Genomic DNA, 25,142 nt, shown 5'->3' with positions numbered 1-25,142 from the left:
CCCTGGATATCATAAGGTGAACGCACCAATTTGTAAGTCGCTCTGGATAAGAGCGTCTGCTAAATGACTTAAATGTCTTTGTTAAGTGTGCTCAGGTGTGTTGGCCACGACCACTAATTGGCCACATCTGATCATAATGAGCGCTTGGTTCCTATGAAATGGGGTCTGTTTGAATAGACTAAAAAGAACATGGCATGCTAGCTCCTTCCTGGTGGCGCAGTGGACTAATTCCATGGATAGAGAACAAAAGATCATATGTTTGTATCTCACTGATGCCTTGTCACAATAAAAAAGAAAGAAATATGTCTGCATGATTAATGCCCAAGGAAATACATTTCCATGCATTTTAACTGTGCTTGTAGTTCAAAACAGTTAACCCCAAATAAGCTAGTAGTGTTAAAGTCATGACCACTTGCTTAACATTGAGTGAGTCATTAAAATAATGTAGAATTAATTTTTTCAAAGCATCAACAAAACCTCCCAGGAAAACTTTCAAGGAACCAAAGTAAAATGTTCTCCGAACCTCCCTGCGACCTAAAAATAAACCTTTTTAAAACAGGTAATTTTTCACTTCTGTTCTCAGAACGTTTAAAAAACATTGTTACCAGTCAGGAAGCGTATGGCTTTGTTCCCACAACCAATGTGAAACCAAAAACATACAGTCCCACAACTTCCAAGGAAACAAATGTGCTGGGGATTGACATCATGGGCCTATCATTTTGCAACAGGTCATTGTTCACAGTGGGCCATGTGAACTCTGCTAGCAATGCTCAGCAGTGTTTAACATCTAGCCAATGGATTGTTTCATCAAAAACAAAGATTAATTGACATGTCCCATATTTATTTGAGAAAAACAAACATTTCACACAAAAGTCTACACCTGGAACCAAATCTTGTGTGCATGCTGACCACTGGTTTTGCCTGTCACAACAGAAGGAACAATCTTACAATATATTGACTCAAGTCACTGTGTTAGACGCGCTTCTTGGCCTTTTCACCCTGGGGGAAAAAAAGAAAAAGATGTACTGTTAAAAGTAATGACAACTTGCGACTATGATGACGATAATGCTGGAACAACAGACAACAGTTGTCCTCACGCTGTTTGTTTGAATTTCAGTGATCTGAGTCTACTACCTTTATGGTATTCCCCAACTCCAGTAGTGTCTGTTCATAGCGGGGTTCCATGCTCTTCAGATTCCCAGGCATGACTATCTGTTTGTGGATCCCAGGGCTGCCTGCATCCTTCACCATCTGAAGAAATTTCTTCTCCTATAGAATAGCAACGACCAACATCAACCAGAATTAGCATACAAGAACTGTAGATCTATAACTAAAGCAGCAATTTTATTAAAACTTGTCTGGCAGTTTAATCACAACTAAACCAAACTCAAATTTATTTAAATAGAAATGTGATTTTTTTTATGCAGGAGCAATGAAATTGACAGAATACTGCTTTTCTGCAATGCTATCATTTCAGCCTTGGCCACACATTGAAAATATGTCATTGGTCTTTGTGTCTTATGTTTGAAAAATACATCCATCTCACCTGTACCCCCAACAGAAATGTGAAGGCCAGTCCAGATTTTCCCGCTCTTGCAGTTCTTCCAACCCTGTGCCAACAAAAAGTTGTTGCACAGATTGGCAAAAGAACATTGCATACATTTAAGGGTCCCTTGTAGTACTTTACATTGACAAACTATGCATCTTTTGTTTTTACTTATAGTTGTATGTAGCCCAAATGTTGTTAGAACACATGTTTTCCTATTTTGTTGTATGAACATTCCATACAAAAGCTACAACAAATACAATTCAACCTATGCAGTTCCAAGTGTAACAGTCAAATAAAACATTAGCTAGCTTACCGGTGAATGTAAGTCCTGATGAACTGTGGTGCATCGTAGTTCACAACACATTTCACACCGTTGATGTCAATGCCTCTGGCAGCAGCATCAGTGCTGATCAAACTTGAACAGGAAATAAAAAAAAATATATATATATATATATAGATAGCAAAGAAAATAGGATATTCAATTATCCGCTAACAGACACTCATACTTACAGTTGGATCTTTCCCTGTTCAAATTCCTTGAGGGTTCTCATCCTCTCATTGGGGGAGAGTCGTGAGGAGAACTCAGCTGCCTGCACTCCACCAAAAAGCTGCACTAGCAGGAACAGTCTGTCAGAGAGAACAGAGAGCAAAATCAAATTGCTGTGGACATGTAAATCTTCATCCAATAATGCAGTAAGGAGAAAACCTGTATAGATTCACCAACCTGTGAGTGGCTTCTCTGGAATTAGTGAAGCACAGAATGGGACTAAACTTCAGGCGCAATATGAAATGGAGGATGAGGAGGGGCTTCTTACTCAGAGTGCAGGGCACATAGTATTCCTAGAAAAGAAACCATAATGGCACAATGCTCTGGAATATAGGAGAAATTATGTTTTTAAAAATTGGGATGTTTTGTAACTTACTGTCAGGCCCTGTGGGAAGTTAAACCTCTCTTGAGACTCAGGGTTGGTCGTTGACTGACTGTGGACAGAGCTGAAGAGTCTGGGCTGATGCAGGCCTAGCTGCTGCAACTTCTCTGGATTCTGAGTCAGTGTGGCTGAGAACAGGAGCTTCTGCAGAGGCATCTGCGGCGGTGACAAGCTGTCAAAGTAAAAACAGACGTATTACATCACTGAAATGCATATACCCTAAAATAATGTATGAAAGCACACAACCCATAGGTGCAGAACAGTTTGTATTCTCACTAACAAACAAACCACAGTTGCCAGTCCTGCATTTTCCAGTACTGTCTGAAAGAATGCTGAGAAGTGAGGTCTTACCTCGCTGCTGTGATAGGTGCAGGCTCTGTCCTCTTGAAGATTGAGACTGCTTCAGAAACTCTCCTGGGTCTGTAAACTGCCTTGGTCACCTGACTGAGCCAAGACTGGTGCATGCTGTCAATCATCCGGTCTGCCTCATCAATGATCTGCAGAGAAGGTTTGATATTGACCATCATGAAATATGAATCCTTTATTGAAATACTGTTAGTCATAACACCCATAAAAATACAAATTACATTGTACTAGTATTAGTGACTCACAAGGAAGCGGAGGTGTTCCAAACTGAAACCATCATTCTTATTGATGTGATCAACTAGTCTTCCAGGGGTTGCGACAACAATGTCTGCCAAACTGTGGCTTATTCCACCTCTGCAAAACAAGCAAAACATGTATTTCTTTCAGATCGATTTTCTATTTAAAATCGTGGTGTTATTTATGCAAAAATTACTATTTTCAATGAAAGGAAACTAAGCTTAAACAAATATAATAATTCATTATCCACCAAGGAAGAAAGACCTTGATGTGTCTTTACCTGTTTTCTGAGAGCAATGCCTGCTCGGCAGCAAAGGACTTTTGACCAGCAAGCATGACCACTTTCAAGCTGTTGCCCTCCGCATATGAACTGAATACTTTGCAAACCTGTTTGAGAAAACATTTAAACATTTTTCAAGCTCAGGTATGAATTACAGTATAAGACATTAAAAGACATTTCCCACTACAAGCTAACCAAAATAATCACAAGTTATCTCCATCATGGAGATTGAAGGTTTGACTCTAGTTACCTGCTGTGCAAGCTCTTTGGTGGGCAACACTGCCAAAACCCGGACTTTACATACAACTCGCCCTATCAGTGCCTAATGACATAAAAAAATGGAAAATTATGACTTATCTAATGAAAAAAACATATATATATAGTTAATAGTTCAATTCATACCTGAATAACAGGTATGACAAATGCCAGAGTCTTGCCACTCCCCGTTGGAGCAGACACACAAACGTCTCTGGGTTTGTAGCCCCCTCTTCCAATCAATAGACCATGAGAGACACTCTCTAAAATGGCTGGGATGACCTCCGCTTGTACTGCAAAAGGGAAACAACAGAAGTTGAGTACTTTCCCCTCCAACATTGTGACAGCAAAATAGATTTCAACTTCCAATCCTTCATGCCTGCTAACCTGGAAAGAGGTGATGAATTCCATTGCTCTCAAGTTTCCGTTGGAGTTTAGTACAAATTCCTGGGACATCACTGATGGGGACTAGATTGCTTGTAATGTCTCTCTGGATTACATCTGGTTCAGCAAGCCACTTGGGCAGGACTCTTTGTACCTAACATATTAAATATATAAAATGTATCATGAACATACTGTAAAGACATTTCCCACTACAAGTTATATCAATGCGCTAGTGCACTTCACCAAACAATGGTACCTTTTGAATAATCTTTTTCTCAAATCCTCCCAGTATGGTGAAACCAGTCTGAGAGGGATTTGTTTCTGTGTCTTGTATTGACTGATCAGTCTGAATTTTCTCCACCATTTCATCATTTTTTAGCAGCTCTGTTTTGTCAGCAGCAGCAGCAGCCTCTTGCAGGTTTCCATTCTTATTGTGGACAGATTTCTGCTTCATCCCATCTAAGGAGAGAAGCAAAGACAGACAATAAGGAATACTAATATAAAATAAATTCTTATGAATGTTATACCATTTCAACTGTATATGTGTGATATAAAATAATAGATACACACCTTTGTCCTTTTCTGTCAGTTGCATCTTTTTCGTATCCTTCTTCTTTCGTGCATTATCACCCTCGGAAAGTTCTTCAGGGTCTGGTGGGGACACATCCTGGTTTACTTGCTCTTTCCTCTTCTTTGGGTGTTTTGTCACATCGAGGTTGCCTCCCTTGTTTTTTCTTTTCTTCTTAACCGAGGTGACCCTGTCACTCTCAACTGTTGTTTTTGACTGGTATTCTTCTTGACATGACAAGCTCTGTTGCTCCTTGACTTTGGCCTTCCTCTGAAGCTTAGCCAACAACGCTTTGGCTCGAGATTCGTTGCTCGAGCCATCATCTCCCTCATCCCCAAGGTATCTGTGAAAAACATAGTCGTCAATGTACCTGGTTTCAGGTCCCCAATAAACACACTTTATAAACACTTCATAATATAACTACATAGCTAGCTGACTATATCAATCAAGAACTAAGGAAGCTAGCTAACGCTAGCGTACAACAAAAAGTGAACATACCTATTAATAAGGAACAGAGCCATTGTTCAAATGTTGAAAGGGGGCAAACAATGAGATGTGGGCAAGAACTTCAATAATGTAACGTTATCTAGCAGCCATTCCACCACAATAATATAAACCCTTTTTGCTGTTTCACACGTGTGTGTTTTCCCAGAGCTATTTAGAGAAAGGCGGTGTCTTCCTGTTTAAAGTCGCTTTAAAATGACGTTAGTAGGTTCAGGAGAAGAGTTGACAAAAAAAGGGTTGACCACTTTCAAACATTAAGAGGTAATGTTTTCTTTATATCTTGTGATTAAGTAACGCTATTCTTTTTATCTTATTTGTTCATAGCTTAATATTTTAACTAGTGTTATCAATATTTGTATATATTTTTTTAAATGCAGTGAGCGCGTTATGAAAAGCCCGCTACCCTCGGAACCCCCACCACTGTAATGTGCAGCCTTCCGAATTATGACGCCGTCCAATGAAAACAAAGGATAAGACATTGCGCACATTTTCAAACTCAACTTTTGAATCTAGCCAGAAAGCTAACGTTATTCATCGAGTGAAAGGGTCTTATTTTTTAAATTTTTATACAATGTTAGAGGAATCTGCTGTCAAAGTCTGTGTACGGGTTCGACCTCTGATAGAAAGGTGAGGCTATTTTCTGAACTTTTTAAATATAGCTAGCTGGCTTACTAGCTAACATTAGTAAAGAATAAGCTAGCAATTGTGAGTAACGTTAGGTATCGTAACATTCGCTAGTTGGTTAGCTCTGGCAGATGGCTAATTCATCTAACGTAAGCTAACAAAGCCAACGTTGGATAATGTTACGGTTTATGTCATCTACATTTTATAATAACTGATACATTTGAGAAATTAGCTTTCTAGTTAACGTTGCCTAGCTTTATCTGCGGATATCTGTCTAACGTTCGTTATATTCGTCGTAGGGAGGAAACTGCTGCAGAAAGCGCCGAGCCAGTCAAGTTGTATTGGAAAACGGATAAGAAGACAATTCATCAGGTTGATGATGGAAATCTTACCAAGAACTTCAGTTTTGGTGAGCTTTCAAAAAGGCGGGGATGAATGTTGTCTGTCATACTGTGTCTGAATGTGCAGGCAATCACTTCTGTGTCTGATTTGTTTCCCTGACAGACCGTGTATTTAGTGCTGAAGAAACAACTCTGCAGCTGTACCAGGAACTTGCAAAGCCTCTTGTTGTCTCCACTGTTGAAGGTTATAATGGTAAAGGAGGGATTGTGAACAAGTGCAATACATTATCTTCTCAGATTATAGTATTTTTGACCATAACTCTATTGTTATTTAACCAGGTAAGTTGACTGAGAACACATTCTCATTTACTGCAACGACCTGGGGGATGAATGAGCCAATTGTAAGCTGGGGGTGATTCGGTGACCGTATGAGGGACAGCTTGGAAAATTAGCCAGGACACCAGGGTTAACACCCCTACTCTTACGATAAGTGCCATGGGATCTTTAGTGACCACAGAGTCAGGACACCCATTTAACGTCCCACCCGAAAGACGGCACCTTACACAGGGAAGTGTCCCCAATCACTGCCCTGGGGCATTAGGATATATTTATTCCTACTGGCCCTCCAACACCACTTCCAACAGCATCTGCTCTCCCATCTAGGGACCAACCCTGCTTAGCTTCAGAAGCAAGCCAGCAGTGGGATGTAGGGTGGTATGCTGCTGGCTATATGAACACTATTTAGTAACACTATAGTTGTATTTGAAATCTCAATTGGGTTAATTTGTTTGTTGACATATATTAAGTGGCATACATTTATTTTCTCAGGAACAATATTTGCTTATGGACAAACTTCATCTGGAAAGACTTTCACTATGATGGGGAGTTCTCTTACTCCAGGAGTTATACCCCTTGCCATGGAGGATGTCTTCCAGACCATAAAAAATGTGAGTAATAGTAGTAGGTTGTTTATTTTCTATCATTTGCACATGTTTAGTGTTGTAAGTGGTTTGCTTTAATTTTTACTTTAGTGTCCAAAAAAGGAGTTCCTCCTGAGGGTGTCATACTTGGAGATCTACAATGAAACAGTGACAGATTTGCTCTGTGACAGTTGGAAAAGGAAACCTCTAGAGATCCGAGAGGGAAACAATGTAAGTTTGATGGATATATTGTAAGACAATATAACTGTTAGACGATAATAAAGATATGACTGGGGTGTATTCATTACACTGATTCTTGTGAAAAATGTTTCTCAAAGTGAACGAAACTAGGGATGGACCTACATAACCCATTCATAGACGATAACTACCTTTTAACGCCTATTGACGACAGTATCTTCTGGCCGAGGGAGTTTTAAGAGTCCCAACTCTCTTTCTGAATGTCAAAACGCATCGCTTGCGGTACAGTTTTGGGAACATATCTTTCATATCAGCAAAAAAAAGGTTAAATTACTACACACCATTTTTATGGTTAGTGTTCCCACACGGCCATATCTCCATGTTACAGCGCTTGTTTACGGAAGACTGACAGAAGGCATAGGCTCCTGTGCTAATTGGCAATCTAGCGTGCCCCAAACACATGTGTAAGTGTAACAGAGGAGGAAGTATACTTCGTCAACTGGAGGCACACAGCATATGGATCTGTGCAAAACTGCTTCAGTAGGTGTATCTTTTTTCATTTGAAAGATTGTTTCTTGCTGATATGAAAGATAAGGGGCATATCAGCATACATTTTGAAAACCGTTTCTAGCGACGATTATTGACGTTTCCAAACATTATAACACAGCTTCATAATTGTAGTTCATCTCCGGATAAGGTTTTTCGAGACCTAGAACCCACCTTAATTTGTCCAATAGAAACTCTTTTGTTTTAGTTGCAAAACAGAACATTTTGCAACTTTGGACTGTTTACAACTCTGGTATTTTGAATGGTGGAATAAATGGTGAAATGCCTGTCTTTGCAGAAAAATGTCTATGTAGCTGACCTAACTGAGGAACTGGTGACATCTCCTGAGCAAGCCCTTGCGTGGATTAGAAAAGGAGAAAGTAAAATACTGTTCCTTATTTCAGCCATCATGCTAGACTAAGTATAGTCTATGTATGCTTGAATAACATACTGACACTTCTATTTGATGTTAAATGTATCCGCTAGAGAATCGCCATTATGGAAAGACAAAAATGAACCAGCGAAGCAGTCGTTCGCACACAATTTTCCGCATGGTGAGACATTTTGTTATACTTCACAATAGACAATGCATTTCTGGTATCTGCTGGAGATAATGCTGATGCTTTTTCTTAGATCTTGGAGAATCGTGACAGGGGTGACTCTGCATCTGGTGAAAATCCAGACAGCGCCATTATTGTGTCCCATTTGGTAAGCTGCCACAGTCAAGTGTGTTTTGTGACCTCCGATATGGGTCCTCCATTTTGTATTTTTTGTTACCAGTCTCTTCATTTTCATGTAGAATTTGGTTGACCTGGCTGGGGCTGAGAGAGCAAGTCAAACAGGTGCTGAAGGTAAGTGGTTTGATACCTGTGCTAGTGTAACAGTGTGAAATATCGGAATCTGAACAACCTTCATTTGGTGGTCGATTTCAGTTGCTTGTGGTATTTATGTGTGACTTTTGACAACTGATATTGTAGGTACACGTTTCAAAGAAGGATGTAATATAAATCGCAGCCTGTTCACCCTCGGTCAAGTGATCAAGAAACTGTCTGATGAAACCCAGAAGTACGTGTTAGTTATTTATACTTTTTTTTTGTTTAACTTATGCCATGTGTTTTAATGTTCACTAAAGTCATTTTATTCATACATTCAGGGGTTTCACTAACTACAGGGACAGTAAACTCACCCGCATTCTCCAAAATTCCCTGGGTGGAAATGCAAAAACTGTCATCATCTGCACCATCACCCCAGTTACTCTGGAAGAAACACTTAGCACTCTTCAAGTGGGTGACTTTTTTTGTTGTTGTTGTCAGACTTCCATCTTAAATCCTTATTTTTAAATGTTTTAATATCAGACAAATGTTACATTCTTATCTAATCAACTGCCCATCTCTACAACCTAGTTTGCTAGTGCAGCAAAGAACATGAAGAATGATCCACATGTCACAGAGGTTTCTGATGACGGAGCCCTTCTGAGAAGATACAGAAATGAAATTGTGGACCTCAAGCGCAGACTTCATGAGGCAAGTCTACCTGTACCGGCTATTGGGGTTCTTTAGAAATGTTGCCGGCTCTCCTTCAAGTATTTGTAAATTCAACTTTTATTTTTGTACACTGCCTTAGGTCTCATCAGTCACTCAAACAACCGCGACAGAGAAGGAGACTCTGTCCCAGATTTTGCAAGAGAAGGATCAGCTCCAAAGAGAACAAGAGGACAGGATTAAGAATTTAACCAAACTTCTAGTCACTTCGTCAAACTTCGTTACCATCAAAAAGGTAGACTTTTAGTGCCCTGCAGATTAGTATCTGATGCCTTATTCCTTTATTTTAGTACTTATTTTATTTTTTATGTTTAACCATGTCTGTCTGTAAAGATGCCGAAACGTAGGGTTACGTGGGGTGGAAAACTGCCATCACCAGCCTTCCACCATGCTGGAGAATCTGACCTAAGCTTTGCTGAGCCTTTTTTCAAAAAAAGAAAAGCTGATATGTCTGTCTTGACAGAGCAGAATGAAGGTAAGTACGCATAGGAAAAATATACTTAATACCAATCTCAGTGATAGCTTTTACTCTGCTATATACGGTATGCCATATTTGCCATACTCAGTGTTTGACTTGGGCAGGAGCTCAATGGAGCGGAGTACCAGCACCTAAAATGTTCTACTGCTTGAGCTCCTGTTCCTCTTATAGAATTTTAGATTAAAAGTATTGTGGAGCAGTCCTCCGGAGTGGCACAGCGTTCTAAGGAACTGCATCGCCATGATAGAGGTTTACTACAGACCCGGGTTCATTCACGGGCTGTGCTACAACCAGCCATGGCTGGGAGTTCCATAGAATGGCTCACAATTGGCCCAGTGTCGTCTGGGTTAGGGGAGGGTTTTGTCGGGGATGGGTGGGTTTTTACTTGGCTCATCGTGCCCTAGTGACTCCTTGTGGCGGGCCGGGTGCCTGCAAGCTGACTCAGGTCGCCAGTTGAACAGTGTTTCCTCTGACCTATTGGTGCGGCTGGCTTCCGGGTTAAGCTGGCGGGTGTTAAGGAGCGCGGGTGACATTTCGGAGGACGCATGACTCCACCTTTGCCTTTCCCGAGCCTGTTGGGGACTTGCAGCGCTCAGACAATATCAAAATTGGGGAGAAAGGGGAGGTAAAATACAAAATAAATAGTATATTGTGGAGCTCTTGCACCTAAACAGTACCAGCACCCAAAAGTAGTACCGGAACCTATTTCAGTCCAAGTCAAGCACTGGCCGTACTGGTACATGAATCCTGGTCAATTGCTTGTTTTTTTTTGTTTGTGTATTCACAGATGGCGATGAGTTCGATTCTACCTTTGACATGGAGATGAACCAGAGCAATCTGACTGTGCGTGGTTTTGCAGAAAGGTGAACATGGACTATTGCCATTTTCTTTACACATTCCTTACTGCTTGTTGTCCTTCATACTCATGTTCCTGCATTCTCTTATTTTCTAGTGAATTTTTATCTCCAAACCAACTGAACAAATTGTCTGAGAAGGTGTCCTGCCTGGAGCTCCAGCTGGAAAATGAGACTCAGCAGAAGCAGGAGGCCATGGAGGAAGTGGAGACTTTTCAGAGGAGGGTTGCGGAACTGGAGAAGCAGCTAGAAGGAAAGTCACTAATGCCTGCTGATGCACAGCTGGAAAAGGAGACTCAGCAGAACCAGGAAGACATGGAGGAAGTGGAGACTTTTCAGAGGAGGGTTGCGGAACTGGAGAAGCAGCTAGAAGGAAAGTCACTAATTCCTGTTGATGCACAGCTGGAAAAGGAGACTCAGCAGAACCAGGAAGACATGGAGGAAGTGGAGACTTTCGAGATAAGGGTTGCTGAACTGGAGAAGCAGCTAGAAAAGTCTCAAATGCCTGCTGATGCACAGGAGCAGGTTGGTGATCACCAATTCCTTCTCACTGTTTTATTGTGCAGAATGTTGAATCCTTTAATCTAAATGCAAAAAAATCTATAACTATCATTTTTTTACAGATGAAAAAGGGATTTGAAGAGACCATTCAACTCTGTGAGACGTTGGTGTCTGAGAAGGTATATAGCTATTTTTATATATACCGTAATTTCTGGACTATAAGCCGCTACTTTTTCCCCACGCTTTGAACCTCGCGGCTTAAACAATGACGTGGCTAATATATGGATTTTTCCCGCTTTCAAATAAAAAAAACATTCTGTGACGTGCTCAGTTTTTTGGCGGCATGAAGCTTTCATTAGACCAATGAAATTGCCGAACGGGTTAAGGTCAAACAACTGTTTTGTTTACTGTTTAGATGAAATCGAGCGCGCTTAAACTTCCCATCATTCTGATTACGGTAGTCATTTTCTCACCCTCATGGCAAAGACACGGAGAAATGCATATGATGCAGCTTTCAAGTTGAAGGCGATTGATCTGGCTGTTGGAAAAGGAAATAGAGCTGCTGCACGGGAGCTTGGTCTGGAGCAATGACTTTCTTGGTAGGCTACTGTTTACTGCTCATTTTTTATTTTTTGTTACAAGCCGTGTTTCGTTAAAGCCTGTGTAAATTTGTTTCAATGTACCGGTAGGCACCTGCTGCTTGTAATCATGTGCGGCTTTTAATTTAAACATTCAGTGGGTGTGGCTTATATTCAGGTGCGCTCAATAGTCCGGAAATTATTTATATATATATTACTTAATTTTATTTTTTTATGAATACATTCACCTCACCATGCTGTCTGTTGACAGGAAATGGTTGCTACTGAGCGTGATTATCTCAAGCAGGAGCTCAACATCCTAATGGAACAGACTGAAAACTTGAAAAAAGAAAAGGCTGCACTTCTTCAGGAGATGGAGGAGAAGAAAGAGATGGATGAGTTCAATTCTTTGGAAGAGGAGAGCAAAAGAGAATATGAGGTTATAGACTGCTGCATAGATTGCCTAGAGATGTCAAAGTTATAACTTATTTCAATGTAGTAATTAAAATTGGAATGTGCTATGTATGGTATAAGCCAATTGCAAGCACATAAATATCATATCTTAGGGCCTTATTAGAAGTCATTAAGATGACTAGCACTTCTGAAATGCTCCCTTGTTGATTTGTAGCTTTGCACTCATTGCATTTATTAACCCTACAGAAAGAACTACTGAATGACATTTCCTCCTTAAAGAAGGCCATGGAGGCCTCGGGACGCAAATCTCAAGAGCTTGAGGTAAAACTACAAAATGTTTAGGCAGAAGCAAAAAGGTGCATCTAACAAGATGTATTGTATGTGGGTCTGTTTTGTCAATGAGTGCTGGGTTGCATGGCTCTTTGCTTGATTTGCCAAATCTGATCCATCCCTAGGCTAATCTGGTGGCAATGTCCGAGGAGCTGAAAAAGAAAGGCGACTGGGCAGAGGAACTACAAAGATCGGTACATTCATTTTTGATAATTGATTTGTTCTCGCCGTGTTCACAATGGCTGATGTTGCAGCACCACGCTGGTGTAACATAGCCATCATACTTTTCTCTTAAGAGTGACGTTGACTTGGTCCAACAAGTGAAGCAGCTGCGACGCTCTCTGGACGATGCTGAGGGGTTGAGCCGTGACACTAAGAAGGAGTGGGCCCACCTGCGCAGTGAAAATATCTCGCTCAAAGAGAGGGCTGTAAGTTTCCCCTACTTCAGCCAATATGTCAGTTTGCAGCCTGTATTTAAATGCAAACTGCACTCCATAGATTGACCATTATCATGTTGTATTAGCCCTAACTTTATGCTCTGGCCTTGCTTTCAGGTGACACTAACTGCTGGCTATGAGAGGATGGAAGCTCAGGTGAATGGGCTTCGCCATCAGTTGGAGACAGAAAAATCGAGCTTCAAAAAGATGCAGGTTGACCTTCAGAGGGAGTTACAGGGAGCCTTTGAGGAGAACACCAAGCTTACTACTCTTCTGGATGGAAAAGTTCCCAAAAGTTTGTACTGTTCTCTTTTGTATAGTATTTCCTCTTCTCCAGCCTTTCATGTATTTGCCATGTAGTTATTGAATGAGCTATCTAACATGGGGTGTCCTCTTTTTGCTTAGATCTCATAGACAGCATTGAACTTGAGAAAACAGTTGCTGACCTGAAGAAAGAGCTGGACAAGTCTCATGAAGATGAGAGAACCCTACAAGCTAAGATCGAGGATTTGAGTGCACTGCAGGATCTGCCAGATAAAGTGAACAGTTTGATGATGCAGGTAAACCTGTTTGATACGATGTAGAACAGTTCCCCAAATGTTTATAATTTGGTTGCTCAAGTATTGTAAAAAATATATATATTATTTAAAAAAATAATGTTGGACATAGAATATGGTAAAAACACCAGCAAATCATGTTCAACTGATTTTAATTTTGGGATTCTGTTCCAATGTATTCCCACACATAATAGAGAGATGTAATCAATGTTTTAAATGATTGTTTTGGGCTTCTTGCAGTCAATTTGTTGCCTACAAATTATGTTCCGGCCCCCTGACCATCCGCCCAAGAAAAAAATTGGTTGATCATCCCTGACGTAGAGCAACAGAGACTTGTGTTTTTTAAGAGAAGTCTTATCTTTTAATTAATGTCCTCTGGCTGTTCAGGTATGTGATCTCACGGAGGAGCTCTGTGCAGTCCAAAAAGAGAGAGACATGCTGGTGTCTGCTAAGGCCTGCAGTGAGGAGGAAGCTCATCAATTCAGAGAACTTGCCCAGAGCTCCCAGGAGCAGCTAGTCAAACTTCAAGATGACCTGAGCAAAGCAGAGTTGAGGGAAAACGACCTAACCCAGCAGTGCACCGACATCACTGAGCAACTGGAGACTCTCCATAAGGACTTGGCGCGCTCCTCTGTGGAGAACAGTCAGCTTCTGACTACTGTGGAAGAGTCCAGCCTGAGAGTAAATTGGTCTTTGGTCCTTGTTAAATCACATGATCTTGAATGTGTTTGTTGAATCTTCTGCAAGGCTGTCCTCCAACAATGTATTTTTTATTTAGCTGAAGGAGAATGAACAGCATCGCGCATCAATTGAAGATCAATTGTGTGGAATGCAACAAGTCATGAAAGAGTTGGAGGAGAAGCTTGCTGAGAGTGAATCATCCAAGGAAAGATATGACAATTTATCCCAGGAACACCAAGATCAGGTGCAGTGCCTCTCAAAACAACTAATTTCAGCTGTCTCCTTACAGTAGGTATTTACAATTTATTTGGTTAATTTGTACTTCAGATAAGGCAGCTGAGTGAGGAGGTGATACAAGTCCAGGCAGAACTAAAACGGCAACAGCATCTGAACTCAGAACAGCAGTCATGTGCCCAACAAGATGATCAACATCAGCTACAAGTCAGTGTCTTTATAAGTTATGGCCAGGGATAATTTTTTAAATGGAAGATTTAAATTGTTATCTTCCTCATTTGCACAGATACAGGAACTACGAGCTGCATTAGAGGCCATGACAGAGGAAAGGAGCCAGTTGAACAGTGACTTGCAGCAAAATATGGAAATGGTGAGGCCATGTTTTTGTTCATCTAACCGCTGCACTTTGATGGTGTAGCTAACTGTAAACAAAAACGTGAAGTGTCAGTTAAATTAATGTGATATGACTCTCTCCTCTATAGGCTGCAGAGAGTCAGGGACTTCTCCATTCCATCCAAGAGGAGCTCAGACAACAGAGACAAGTGAACTCTGACCTTGAGAGCCAAAGTTTACAGAAGGAGACTCTTCTAGAACAGCAGGTTAATTTGACTGTTACTACTAAAATGAATGTTTCTTCAATCGTTTTGTAATAAAACAATTAGATCTTACCCTTTTTTTATTTTCCTCAAAGATGAGGCAGCTGAGTGATGCACTTGAGTCTGGGGAAGCTGAGAGAGAACGTCTCCTGTTTGAGAAGACGGACAGCCCTCAGAATCATGCAGAGGAGTTGGAGAAGCTGCTCTCTACTGTGACCTCACTGACTGGAGAGAGAGATCAGCTCCAGGAGATACTGGAGGGAATCCGAGAGGAGAGGAACCAGCTCAAGAGAGACCTGGAGGACAATGTGGAGATGGTGAGTGATTGATTTAAATACACTATTTTGAAAATGCACACTAATTGCAATCGGAAGCTTTTTATATTACAAGTTTTACGTTTTATATTTTTGCAGATTGGAAACCAGGAGGAGCTACGGGTGGCACTTGAAAAGATGCACCATCAAGAGGAAAATATGAAACCTATGAAGACTGCAAATCTAGAGGAGCTGCAAAGTCAGGTAAAATGTGCTTTTACTTGCACAACAGAATTCATTGTCACATCAATTGAAGTGTAGATTCTAACATGAATACTAACCTACTCTTCAGCTGAAGGAGGAGCTTGAGTCTGTGCGAGCTGAGCGAGAGCATTTCCTGTCTGAGAAGACAGATGGCTCTCAGAATCATGCAGAGGAGTTGGCGAAGCTGCTCTCTACTGTGACCTCACTGACTGGAGAGAGAGATCAGCTCCAGGAGATACTGGAGGGAATCCGAGAGGAGAGGAACCAGCTCAAGAGAGACCTGGAGGACAATGTGGAGATGGTGAGTCGGAGTTACTTTTATATCTATTGAAATACATATTTTCTGCTTTTATCATATTTTGTGTATCCATGTGGATTGACAGAATACATGTATTTGTTCGACAGCAACATCTGAACTCGGCACACCAGCCCCATAGAGGACATCAGGAGACTGACCTACGTTTGCAGGTAAGGCATTGTTTATACACTGAGTGCTCAAAACATTAAGAACACCTCTTCATGACATAGACTATGATGAAACCTATGATCCCTTATTGATGTCACTTGGTAAGTCCACTTCAATCTGTGTAGATGAAGGGGAGGAGACAGGTTAAAGAAAGATTTTTAAGCCTTGAGAGAAGGATTGTGTATGTTTGCCATTGAGGGTGAATGGCATGACAAAATATTTAAGACCTACACCGCTGCTGGGTTTTTCAAGCTCCACAGTTTTATGTGTATCAAGAATGGTCCACCACCTAAAGGGCGTCCAGCCAACTTGACACATCTGTGGGAAGCATTGGAGTCAACATGGGCCATCATCCCTATGTAACACTTTCGATATATTGTAGAGTCCATGCCCTGACGAATTGAGGCTGTTCTGAGGGCCCAAATGGCGGTGGGTGGTGCAGCTCAATATTAGGAAGACGTTCTTAATGTTGTGTATATTCAGGTGATGCCGAACACCATGTTTCAACTGTATTTGTTTATTAATTATTGCTTTATATTGTTGCCGATAGATTCAACTAGAGGCAGTGAAGGAGTTAGAGGAGCGGCTGGAAGCTGTTAAAGAGGAGCGGAGCCAGCTCAAGACTGACCTTCAGGACAATGTAGAGATGGTGAGGAAATGTTATACACACACACACACACACACTGCATTATTCATAATTGACGTGAGATTGAAATGTGCTTGTTGCACAAAGGTTTGAATCAGTAATCTGCTCTTACTGTATTTTTTGAAATGTGTGCATGTTAATGCAATTCATTTTTTAACCATTGTTTTAGATGATTGAGAATCAAGAGGAACTAAGGGAGGCTCAAGCGAAGATCAAATCACTACAGGGGAAAATCCAACAACTTCAGACTCAAAATGCAGATGTTGAGACAAGATTGAACACCATAAATGCTCCAGAGAATACGTCCTGTCTAGGAGAGCTGCAAAACCAGGTGAGGTTCTTAGTCAGTTGTCGCCACGATGCACTACCTAAATGCAACCAATGTGCAGGTTGAAGATATTTTTTTATCTCCAAACCAAATCCCAAAGATAAGGCAGCTGAATGAGGAGCTGAAGTCGGTGCGAGATGAGAGAGAGCGTCTCCTGTCTGAGAAGACAGATGGCTCTCAGAATCATGCAGAGGAGTTGGAGAAGCTGCTCTCTACTGTGACCTCACTGACTGGAGAGAGAGATCAGCTCCAGGAGATACTGGAGGGAATCCGAGAGGAGAGGAACCAGCTCAAGAGAGACCTGGAGGACAAAGTGGAGATGGTGAGTCTTAACTGTTGTACCCTTGGGAAGGCCATTTTTGGGGTGTAGATTGGCGCGTCAAGCTGTGAGTGGGGATGTGAAAGGAATATGCGTTCCCCCTGGATCATACAAGTACATACAGAACCTAAACATCAGCAACATCTGAACCTAGAGGGAACATCAAGAAGCTCAATTTCAGCAGCAAGTTAGTCTCTGTCTATGATTGTATATGGTGATGTTTGAATATAGTTGAAACACTGGATAAGTTTCATTTGTATTTAAATGTTTAACTTTTGTACAGCTACAGCAGCTAGGAGAGGAACTGGAAACCATGACACAGGAGCGGTGTCAGTTGAAGGGTGACCTGCAAGAAAATCTGGAGATGGTGAGGCCATGGCCAAATGTTTTCCAGTTAACCAACCCTCTGACATTGAAGTGTGCTCCAAGTCTAACACGTTAGCTTTATTCCAGGCTGCAGAGACTCAGGGACTTCTCCATTCCATCCAAGAGGAGCTCAGACAACAGAGACAAGTGAACTCTGACCTTGAGAGCCAAAGTTTACAGAAGGAGTCTCTTCTAGAACAGCAGGTTAATAGCCTTTTTCCTTTTTGACATGTAGCCTCTTCAGATCACATGCATATTGATGAAACATTTCACCTGTTTCCCCCCTGATAAAGGCTAAGCAGCTGAATGAGGAGCTTGAGTCTGTGCGAGCTGAGAGAGAGCGTCTCCTGTCTGAGAAGACAGATGGCTCTCAGAATCATGCAGAGGAGTTGGAGAAGCTGCTCTCTACTGTTACCTCACTGACTGAAGAGAGAGACCAGCTCCAGGAGATACTGGAGGGAATCCGAGAGGAGAGGAACCAGCTCAAGAGAGACCTGGAGGACAATGTGGAGATGGTGAGTGATAGATTACACACAATGTTTAGACAATGCTCACACTAATTGCAATCAGAAGCTTTTTATATTACAAGTTTACGTTTTATATTTTTGCAGATGATTGAAAATCAGGAGGAGCTACGGGTGGCACTTGAAAAGATACACCATCAAGAGGAAAATATGAAACCTATGAAGACTGCAAATCTAGAGGAGCTGCAAAGTCAGGTAAAATGTGCTTTTACTTGCACAGCAGAATTCATTGTCACATCAGTCGAAGTGCAGATTCTAATATGAATGCTAACCTACTCTTCAGCTGAAGGAGGAGCTTGAGTCTGTGCGAGCTGAGCAAGAGCGTTTCCTGTCTGAGAAGACAGATGGCTCTCAGAATCATGCAGAGGAGTTGGAGAAGCTGCTCTCTACTGTGACCTCACTGACTGGAGAGAGAGATCAGCTCCAGGAGATACTGGAGGGAATCCGAGAGGAGAGGAACCAGCTCAAGAGAGACCTGGAGGACAATGTGGAGATGGTGAGTCTTGACTTAAATTCTACAATACATTGTTGATTTTATTACTTATTTAACCCATGAATATGTGATATCTTTAAACCAGTCCATCAAAGTCCAGGAGGAGTTGAAACAGCAGCAACATCTGAACTCGGAGCAACAGACTGAGAGGGAACATCAAGAAGCTCAACTTCAGCAGCAAGTTAGTCTCTGTCTATGATTGTATATGGTGATGTTTGAATATAGTTGAAACACTGGATAAGTTTCATTTGTATTTAAATGTTTAACTTTTGTACAGCTACAGCAGCTAGGAGAGGAACTGGAAACCATGACACAGGAGCGGTGTCAGTTGAAGGGTGACCTGCAAGAAAATCTGGAGATGGTGAGGCCATGGCCAAATGTTTTCCAGTTAACCAAACCTCTGACATTGAAGTGTGCTCCAAGTCTAACACGTTAGCTTTATTCCAGGCTGCAGAGACTCAGGGACTTCTCCGTTCCATCCAAGAGGAGCTCAGACAACAGAGACAAGTGAACTCTGACCTTGAGAGCCAAAGTTTACAGAAGGAGTCTCTTCTAGAACAGCAGGTTAATAGCCTTTTTCCTTTTTGACATGTAGCCTCTTCAGATCACATGCATATTGATGAAACATTTCAACTGTTTCCCCCCTGATAAAGGCTAAGCAGCTGAATGAGGAGCTTGAGTCTGTGCGAGCTGAGAGAGAGCGTCTCCTGTCTGAGAAGGCAGACGGCTCTCAGAATCATGCAGAGGAGTTGGAGAAGCTGCTCTCTACTGTGACCTCACTGACTGAAGAGAGAGACCAGCTCCAGGAGATACTGGAGGGAATCCGAGAGGAGAGGAACCAGCTCAAGAGAGACCTGGAGGACAATGTGGAGATGGTGAGTTTGACTTAAATTCTCAAGAAATTAACATGATTTATTTGACCCATGAATGTGATTTCTTTGAACCAGTCTTTCAAAGTCCAGGAGGAACAACAAACAGCCCAAGTCAGTAAAAGCCTCCACTCATCCAGGTAATGGTGTCTCATAGTTGCTTGTTTACTGTTTTGTTCAGATGCAGCAGCTAGAGAAAGAAGGCATACACATGAGAGATGAGAGGGCCCAGATTCAGCGAGACCTGCAGGAAAATATGGAGATGGTGAGTCAGTATTATTTATAGGCCTGTATTAGTTTTAACATTTGCATGTTTATAGATAGAATTTTAAAAAGCGTAATCTCGCCCCAGAGGACATTAGAACAGCAACACCTGAACTCACAACAGCAGGCTGAGAGCGAACAACAAGTGAGTCGTAGTTAAACTATATAAACTATAAAAGAAACGACCCTGTCTTTACAAAGATAATTTGAAAGATGAAAGGAGCCAGCTGAAGAACAACCTTCAGTACGGTATAGACATGCTGAGAGTCTGTATTACTGTTCTGAACTCAGAGAAGCAGATTCATAACGTGAGTGAGCCAGGAACCAAGCTTGAATGAGGTTTTGGTACATGTGGTTTTGGATAAAATGGATTTAAATGTTTACGTTGCGTTTCCTTCAGATAAAGCAGCTGGAGGAGGAATGTAAAGGTTTCAAAGAAGGACAGTTTCACTTGAAAGGCGAAGCAGACACCTCACACAAGGTTTTTCATTGTATTGTTTTTCATTGTATTGGGTAACAAGTAATTCCTTCTGCTGTGTCTGAAATTGCTGTGGCATTTTTCAAATTAACTTTCCCCCTCCATTCCAGATGCTTAGTGATGCGAATGCAACCATCTCCATATTGACAGAGCAGATCAATAACCTGGAGCAGAGCACCAGCTGTTGTAGCACCAGGGCAGGAGAGGGACTGTGCTCCAGACTGGAAGCTTCAATGCAGAAGCTCCAGGTGGGCTAGAACTTGATTTTATACTGAACAAAAAATGTAAACGCAGCAATTGCAGTTCATATAAGAGAATCAGTCAGTTTAAATAAATTAAGCCCTAATCTATGGATTGCTCATGAATGGGAAAACAGATGCCTTAAAAAAAATATATATATATAAATAAATAAATATTTATTTATTTATATAAAAAAGTAGGGGCGTGGCACAGAAAACCAGTCAGTATCTGGTGTGACCACCATGTGTCGCGCTGCATGAGGCAAATCTCCTTCGCAAAGAGTTGATAAGGCTTTTGATTGTGGCCTGTGGAATGTTGTCCCACTCCTCTTCAATGGCTGTGCGAAGTTGCTGGATATTGACTGGAACACGCTGTTGTACACTTCGATCCAGAACATCCCAAACCTGCTCAATGTGTGACATGTCTGGTGAGTATGCAGGCCATGAAAGAACTGGGACATTTTCAGCTTCCAGGAATTCTGTATGGATCCTTGCGACATGGGGCCGTGCATTATCATGCTGAAACATGAGGTGATGGCGGCAGATGAATGGCACGACAATGGACCACGGTATCTCTGCATTCAAATTGCCATTGATATAATGCAATTGTGTTTATCTGTAGCTTATGCTTGCCCATACCATAACCCCCGCCACCATGGGGCACTCTGTTCACAACTTTGACATCAGCGAACTGCTCGCCCACACGATGCCATACACATGGTCTGCGGTTGTGAGGCTGGCTGGACATACTGGCAATTTCTCCAAAAAGACGGAGGCAGCTTATAGTAGAGAAATGAACATTAAATTCTCTGGCAACTGCTCTGGTGGACATTCCTGCAGTCAGTATGCCAATTGCACGCTCCCTCATCTGTGCCGTTTGTGTGACAAAACTGCACATTTTAGTGGCCTTTTATTGTCCCCAGCACAAGGTGCACCTGTGTATTGATCATGCTGTTTAATCAGCTTCTTGATATGCCACACCTATCAGATGGTTTGATTATCTTGGCAAAGGAGAAATGCTCATTAGCAGGGACATAAACAAATTTGTCCATGAAATAATTATTTTGTGCATCTGGAACATGGAACCAACCCTTTACATGTTGTTTTTATATTTTTGTTCAGTGTATATTTCAAAGTCCTTTACAAATGCTCGATTCGATGGCAGCATAATAAAAGCAATAATTCTATCCCATTGCAGGTGTCCCTTGTGAGGCTCCAGCTTGTAATCGATGGTGCTTCTAAGCCTGGACATGGGCCCCTGGTTGGTGTCACACAAGTTGAAGAAGTCATGATACTGAAACTGTTGCCCCTTCTTCCAAAGCCCACAAAAAAGATCTATAGCAATATCAATAGATCTACTGTCCAGATCACTAACGCGGTGTGGGATACAAAGGTACGAATAATCACGTTTTGTCATAGTTGCTATTTAAAGTTTAACTGCAATAGTAAACAGTTTTTGCTAAATTGAGTGAAATCATTTTAGGTGCTGCTGAAGCTGTGTGCCAAGGATTACAAAACCCATGTTGAAGCCCTGGTTCAGAATGACTTGGCTGTATTTGAGGAGAGGAGACTCCAGGACCTGCTCCTCTGTAGAGCCCAGGCACCCAGTCACTCAGTCAAGGTGGTTGAGAATGACCTCCTTGGTGTCTGGGACGAGAGACTGTCAGAGCTGTTGGACAGGAGAGAAGGTTACCTCCAGGTGGGTGGGCCTCACATTACTGCACAGTTTGGTTTTGTCTGTAAAATGAAACAGAAAATATATCTTTATACTGTGAAACTAATTGTCTTGTATCATGTTCTAAGAAAATGAACAGTGTTTTGAAGAAGCTTGAGGAGAGCCTGGCCACTCACCCAGCAGCAGTGTCAGAGGAGCTTAGGGTGCGAGAGAGGAGCAACGAGGAGCTGAATGCTCTATGCATGGTCCACTCACCGGACTCAGCAGCAGTGGAGAACTTCCTGGTGCGAGAGCTGGCCCGGCGCTCTGTTTTGGCACAGGCCAACACACTGGCTCTCCAGGTAGTTAACCCCATCAATAATCTCCAGTCTTAGTTACCACATACGGAATGTCAATTGTATCGCTGAGGTTGATCATGGTTTGTCTGAATGGTTTTTCCTCTTGCCTTGCAGGGATTGCGAGATGAGCGCTGTGGTCTGCTCAAAGAGCTAGGCGTGGTCCGAGCACAGGCTGACAGTCAGCTGAAAGAAGAGAGGAGTAAGACCTCTACTCTACTGCAGATACTGGAGCGTGCCCCCGTCAAGACTGAAGCTGACCTGCTGAGGGACAACCAGCAACTTGCCCTGCAACGTCAGCAGTTGGATGGGGAAATCAAGGTACCATTTTAACCAGTTTTCAATCTCATGGATGATTTCCATTTTTCTAAGTGAACCTGTGATTAGTTTACTACAGGTACGTTTTCTGTTTGCAGGAAATGCAGATGAGAGTTGAGCAGCTGGAAGAAGACCAGATCAAAGCTGCTGATAGCGTCTCAAACCACAAACAAGCCACCCAGCTACTACAAACTGAGCTTCAGGATGCTTGTGCACAAGTCAAGGACAGGGAGGGCTCCATTGAAATCCTAAAAGAGAAACTCAGAGAGACAGAAGTAAGGTTTGGCGCAAGGTGGAATTTCACCCCTGAGCTTTTATTTGTATTTTATGTGGGATGTGTTCAATACTGTATAAAGTTGTTTTATTTTTGGGGTATAGGTTCTGGCTAAGAGAAGAGCATCACCTAGTGCTCTTGAGCTTGAAGAGCTGAAGGCTAAACTTTTGAAAATGGAGTTGGAGATGACTGCATCATCCTCTAAACACCAGGAAGAGTAGGGCCTAATTTCTTTAATCATGCCCTCCTATGTCATAGAAATTTGTATTCTTTCTTTGTTTGTCTGATTTGTACCACTGCTGAATTTGAGTGTCTCTCCCGGAGTCATTGGAAAAGATGCATGTTTAGGACGTTCTGCATTTGTTCCCCTCAGGTTACTGAGGATGACGACAGTCCTGAACCACAAGGAGGACGCTCTGAGGACGCTGAAGGAGACTCTGAGAAGATCACAACAGGAGGGAGAACAGTCATGTAAATCTATTAATAGAATTTGAGATCACCCCAAAACAGAAAGTTAATATTTAGATGAGCCCTAATTTGAGATGTTTAATTCTATTGCAGTCAATGAGGGACCGGATCTGCATGCCAGACTGATAACCGCCAGAGGACGCATGGTCCAAAGCAACATTCTCCTTGAAAAGAACAAACTTGAGGAGGAACTGAAAAGGCTACAGAGCAAAATTTCTGAATTGGAGAGGTGAAGATGGATCTGTAAGATTACTGTAATGGTTTGACGTTTCTTGCGAGCTCATATCACTGACCTCTGCAGTTTGTCTCTGTTTTGACAGCCTTGTGTCCACTCAGCAAGGAGAGATCACAAAGTGGAAGGCTAGAGCAATTAAGCTGAAGGAGAATAAGAGGGACGTGGTAGACAAGCCTCTGTCTCCATCTACTCCTACAAAACACCGCCTTCCCATGAATTCTGAGCAGTTCCTCAACTCTCCCAAGAGGTTCCTCAACTCTCCCAAGAGGTTCCTGAGGTTCCTCAACTCTCCCAAGAGGTTAATTGACTCTCCCAAGAAGTTCCTCGACTCTCCCAAGAGCAAGTTCTTCGATGTCCGTCCAGGCTCTGAATCCATGTCGATCAACTGTCCCAAGCAGTTTTTTGATAACTCCAACCTTGGAACCATTCAAGGTAACTACGGTCAAATTTACTTGACTTTACCTTACAATTTCAGTTTGTATTCAGTCACCCAACAGCAGTTGGCCTTAATGAAATGACATGTTTTACCAGAGGTTGCGGGTATTCCCATATCAGAAATTGAGGCTGCTGGAAGTGCAGAAGAGGGTAATTGGTGTAATCTGTGTGTTTGGGATAAAAGTGTTATTGCTAGTTGGAGCACGAACACCTCATCTGGCTGTTAATGTCACATACTGGTGTAATGGAGTAAGGTATCATAAGGGTTGGTAACAAAATTGTGATAACGTTAGTAACAGTGATGAAGTGTTAACTCTATATTTTGGTATTATAACCTATACCAGGCTTGATTTGGTTCTGCATTGTTTTTGATTTAGTATTGTTTTGGCTGATTTGGTCTTTTCAGATGCAAGCGCAAGTGTGGATAAGAAGGACGAATGGTGGCCTCTGTCACCAAAGCAATCTGATGTATGCAAACAACAGTAAATGTTTTACCTAATTGTACTAATCATTGTCTATTTTTCAACGTTGGAAATATTTTCAATGTTTTCAATTGTATGTCAGTCAATTTTAGCTTTGATCAATTTGATTGCATGTTTTATTGTTTAAAATAAAGAGCTGTTTCTTGAATAAGACTCAACTCAACCAGCTTTCTTTTTTGTAATATGACTTGCAATTTCAAATGTTCTGACATAACAGCAGATGGCATGCTTGCACCGTTTTGTTTAAGATTTGCCATGTTTTGACAATGGAGGATTTGAAACGTTCTCTAGGCAAGGTGGTCTTGATGTTCAGTTTCTCCCATTTAATACTTTTCAGACTATTTTTTTTAACTAAAGAGTGCTGTTTTTGATTGAGGAGATTGTCCATTCATGACTCATCATTGGAAGAGCTTTCTAAATCCACAGTTTAAAAATTAACTGATTTCCCTTTTGACAATTCCAGAGATGGAGGATCACTAGGGTAATTACTGGAATAGTTCAGGATTTT

The 25,142-nt window shown here is 41.7% G+C and overlaps 2 protein-coding genes across 5 annotated transcripts; one reads left to right on the top strand and one right to left on the bottom strand.

The window, feature by feature from the left end:
* Positions 1-820: 820 nt before the first annotated feature.
* On the bottom strand, positions 821-5,219 carry ddx51 (DEAD (Asp-Glu-Ala-Asp) box polypeptide 51). The gene is made up of 16 exons (NM_001139764.1): positions 5,067-5,219; positions 4,571-4,911; positions 4,257-4,459; positions 4,004-4,154; positions 3,764-3,909; positions 3,612-3,683; positions 3,362-3,468; positions 3,090-3,198; positions 2,830-2,975; positions 2,473-2,650; positions 2,274-2,389; positions 2,060-2,176; positions 1,863-1,964; positions 1,547-1,610; positions 1,135-1,269; positions 821-999 (listed from the first exon to the last, which is right to left on the bottom strand). The coding sequence occupies exons 1-16, from the start codon at positions 5,087-5,089 to the stop codon at positions 973-975; spliced, it is 2,037 nt and encodes a 678-aa protein (NP_001133236.1). The 5' UTR covers positions 5,090-5,219; the 3' UTR covers positions 821-972.
* Positions 5,220-5,502: 283 nt separating this feature from the next.
* Positions 5,503-24,787, top strand: cenpe (centromere protein E). Of its 4 annotated transcripts, XM_082966291.1 has the most exons (59): positions 5,526-5,699; positions 5,996-6,105; positions 6,201-6,290; positions 6,866-6,984; positions 7,069-7,188; positions 8,000-8,081; positions 8,188-8,255; positions 8,335-8,409; positions 8,501-8,552; positions 8,679-8,766; positions 8,855-8,984; positions 9,105-9,224; positions 9,325-9,477; positions 9,576-9,717; positions 10,508-10,583; positions 10,673-11,099; positions 11,198-11,254; positions 11,925-12,092; positions 12,314-12,388; positions 12,523-12,591; positions 12,694-12,825; positions 12,952-13,129; positions 13,240-13,394; positions 13,779-14,072; positions 14,170-14,316; positions 14,400-14,513; positions 14,593-14,676; positions 14,789-14,905; positions 14,998-15,219; positions 15,316-15,420; positions 15,509-15,721; positions 15,826-15,888; positions 16,437-16,535; positions 16,702-16,863; positions 16,961-17,182; positions 17,463-17,546; positions 17,633-17,749; positions 17,839-18,060; positions 18,157-18,264; positions 18,353-18,565; positions 18,648-18,743; positions 18,840-18,923; positions 19,010-19,126; positions 19,216-19,437; positions 19,613-19,696; positions 19,784-19,840; positions 20,096-20,176; positions 20,284-20,421; positions 21,611-21,805; positions 21,896-22,111; positions 22,216-22,428; positions 22,540-22,743; positions 22,839-23,015; positions 23,119-23,231; positions 23,388-23,485; positions 23,576-23,711; positions 23,803-23,985; positions 24,016-24,149; positions 24,559-24,787. In XM_082966291.1, exons 1-59 carry the CDS (start codon positions 5,530-5,532, stop codon positions 24,636-24,638), a joined length of 8,070 nt encoding a protein of 2,689 aa, XP_082822417.1. In that variant the 5' UTR covers positions 5,526-5,529; the 3' UTR covers positions 24,639-24,787. The 4 variants fall into 4 exon arrangements, with proteins under 4 accessions (XP_014015672.3, XP_045559052.2, XP_045559047.2 ...); XM_014160197.3 differs by having other exon boundaries at positions 5,503-5,699; positions 23,803-24,149; XM_045703091.2 differs by lacking the exon at positions 19,784-19,840 and having other exon boundaries at positions 5,525-5,699; positions 23,803-24,149.
* The last annotated feature ends 355 nt before the right edge of the window (positions 24,788-25,142 follow it).

The sequence above is a fragment of the Salmo salar genome, chromosome 20, assembly GCF_965601325.2.
Source record: "Salmo salar chromosome 20, fSalSal1, whole genome shotgun sequence".
NCBI lineage: Eukaryota > Metazoa > Chordata > Actinopteri > Salmoniformes > Salmonidae > Salmo > Salmo salar.
This window is presented reverse-complemented; position numbering and strand designations above follow the sequence as displayed.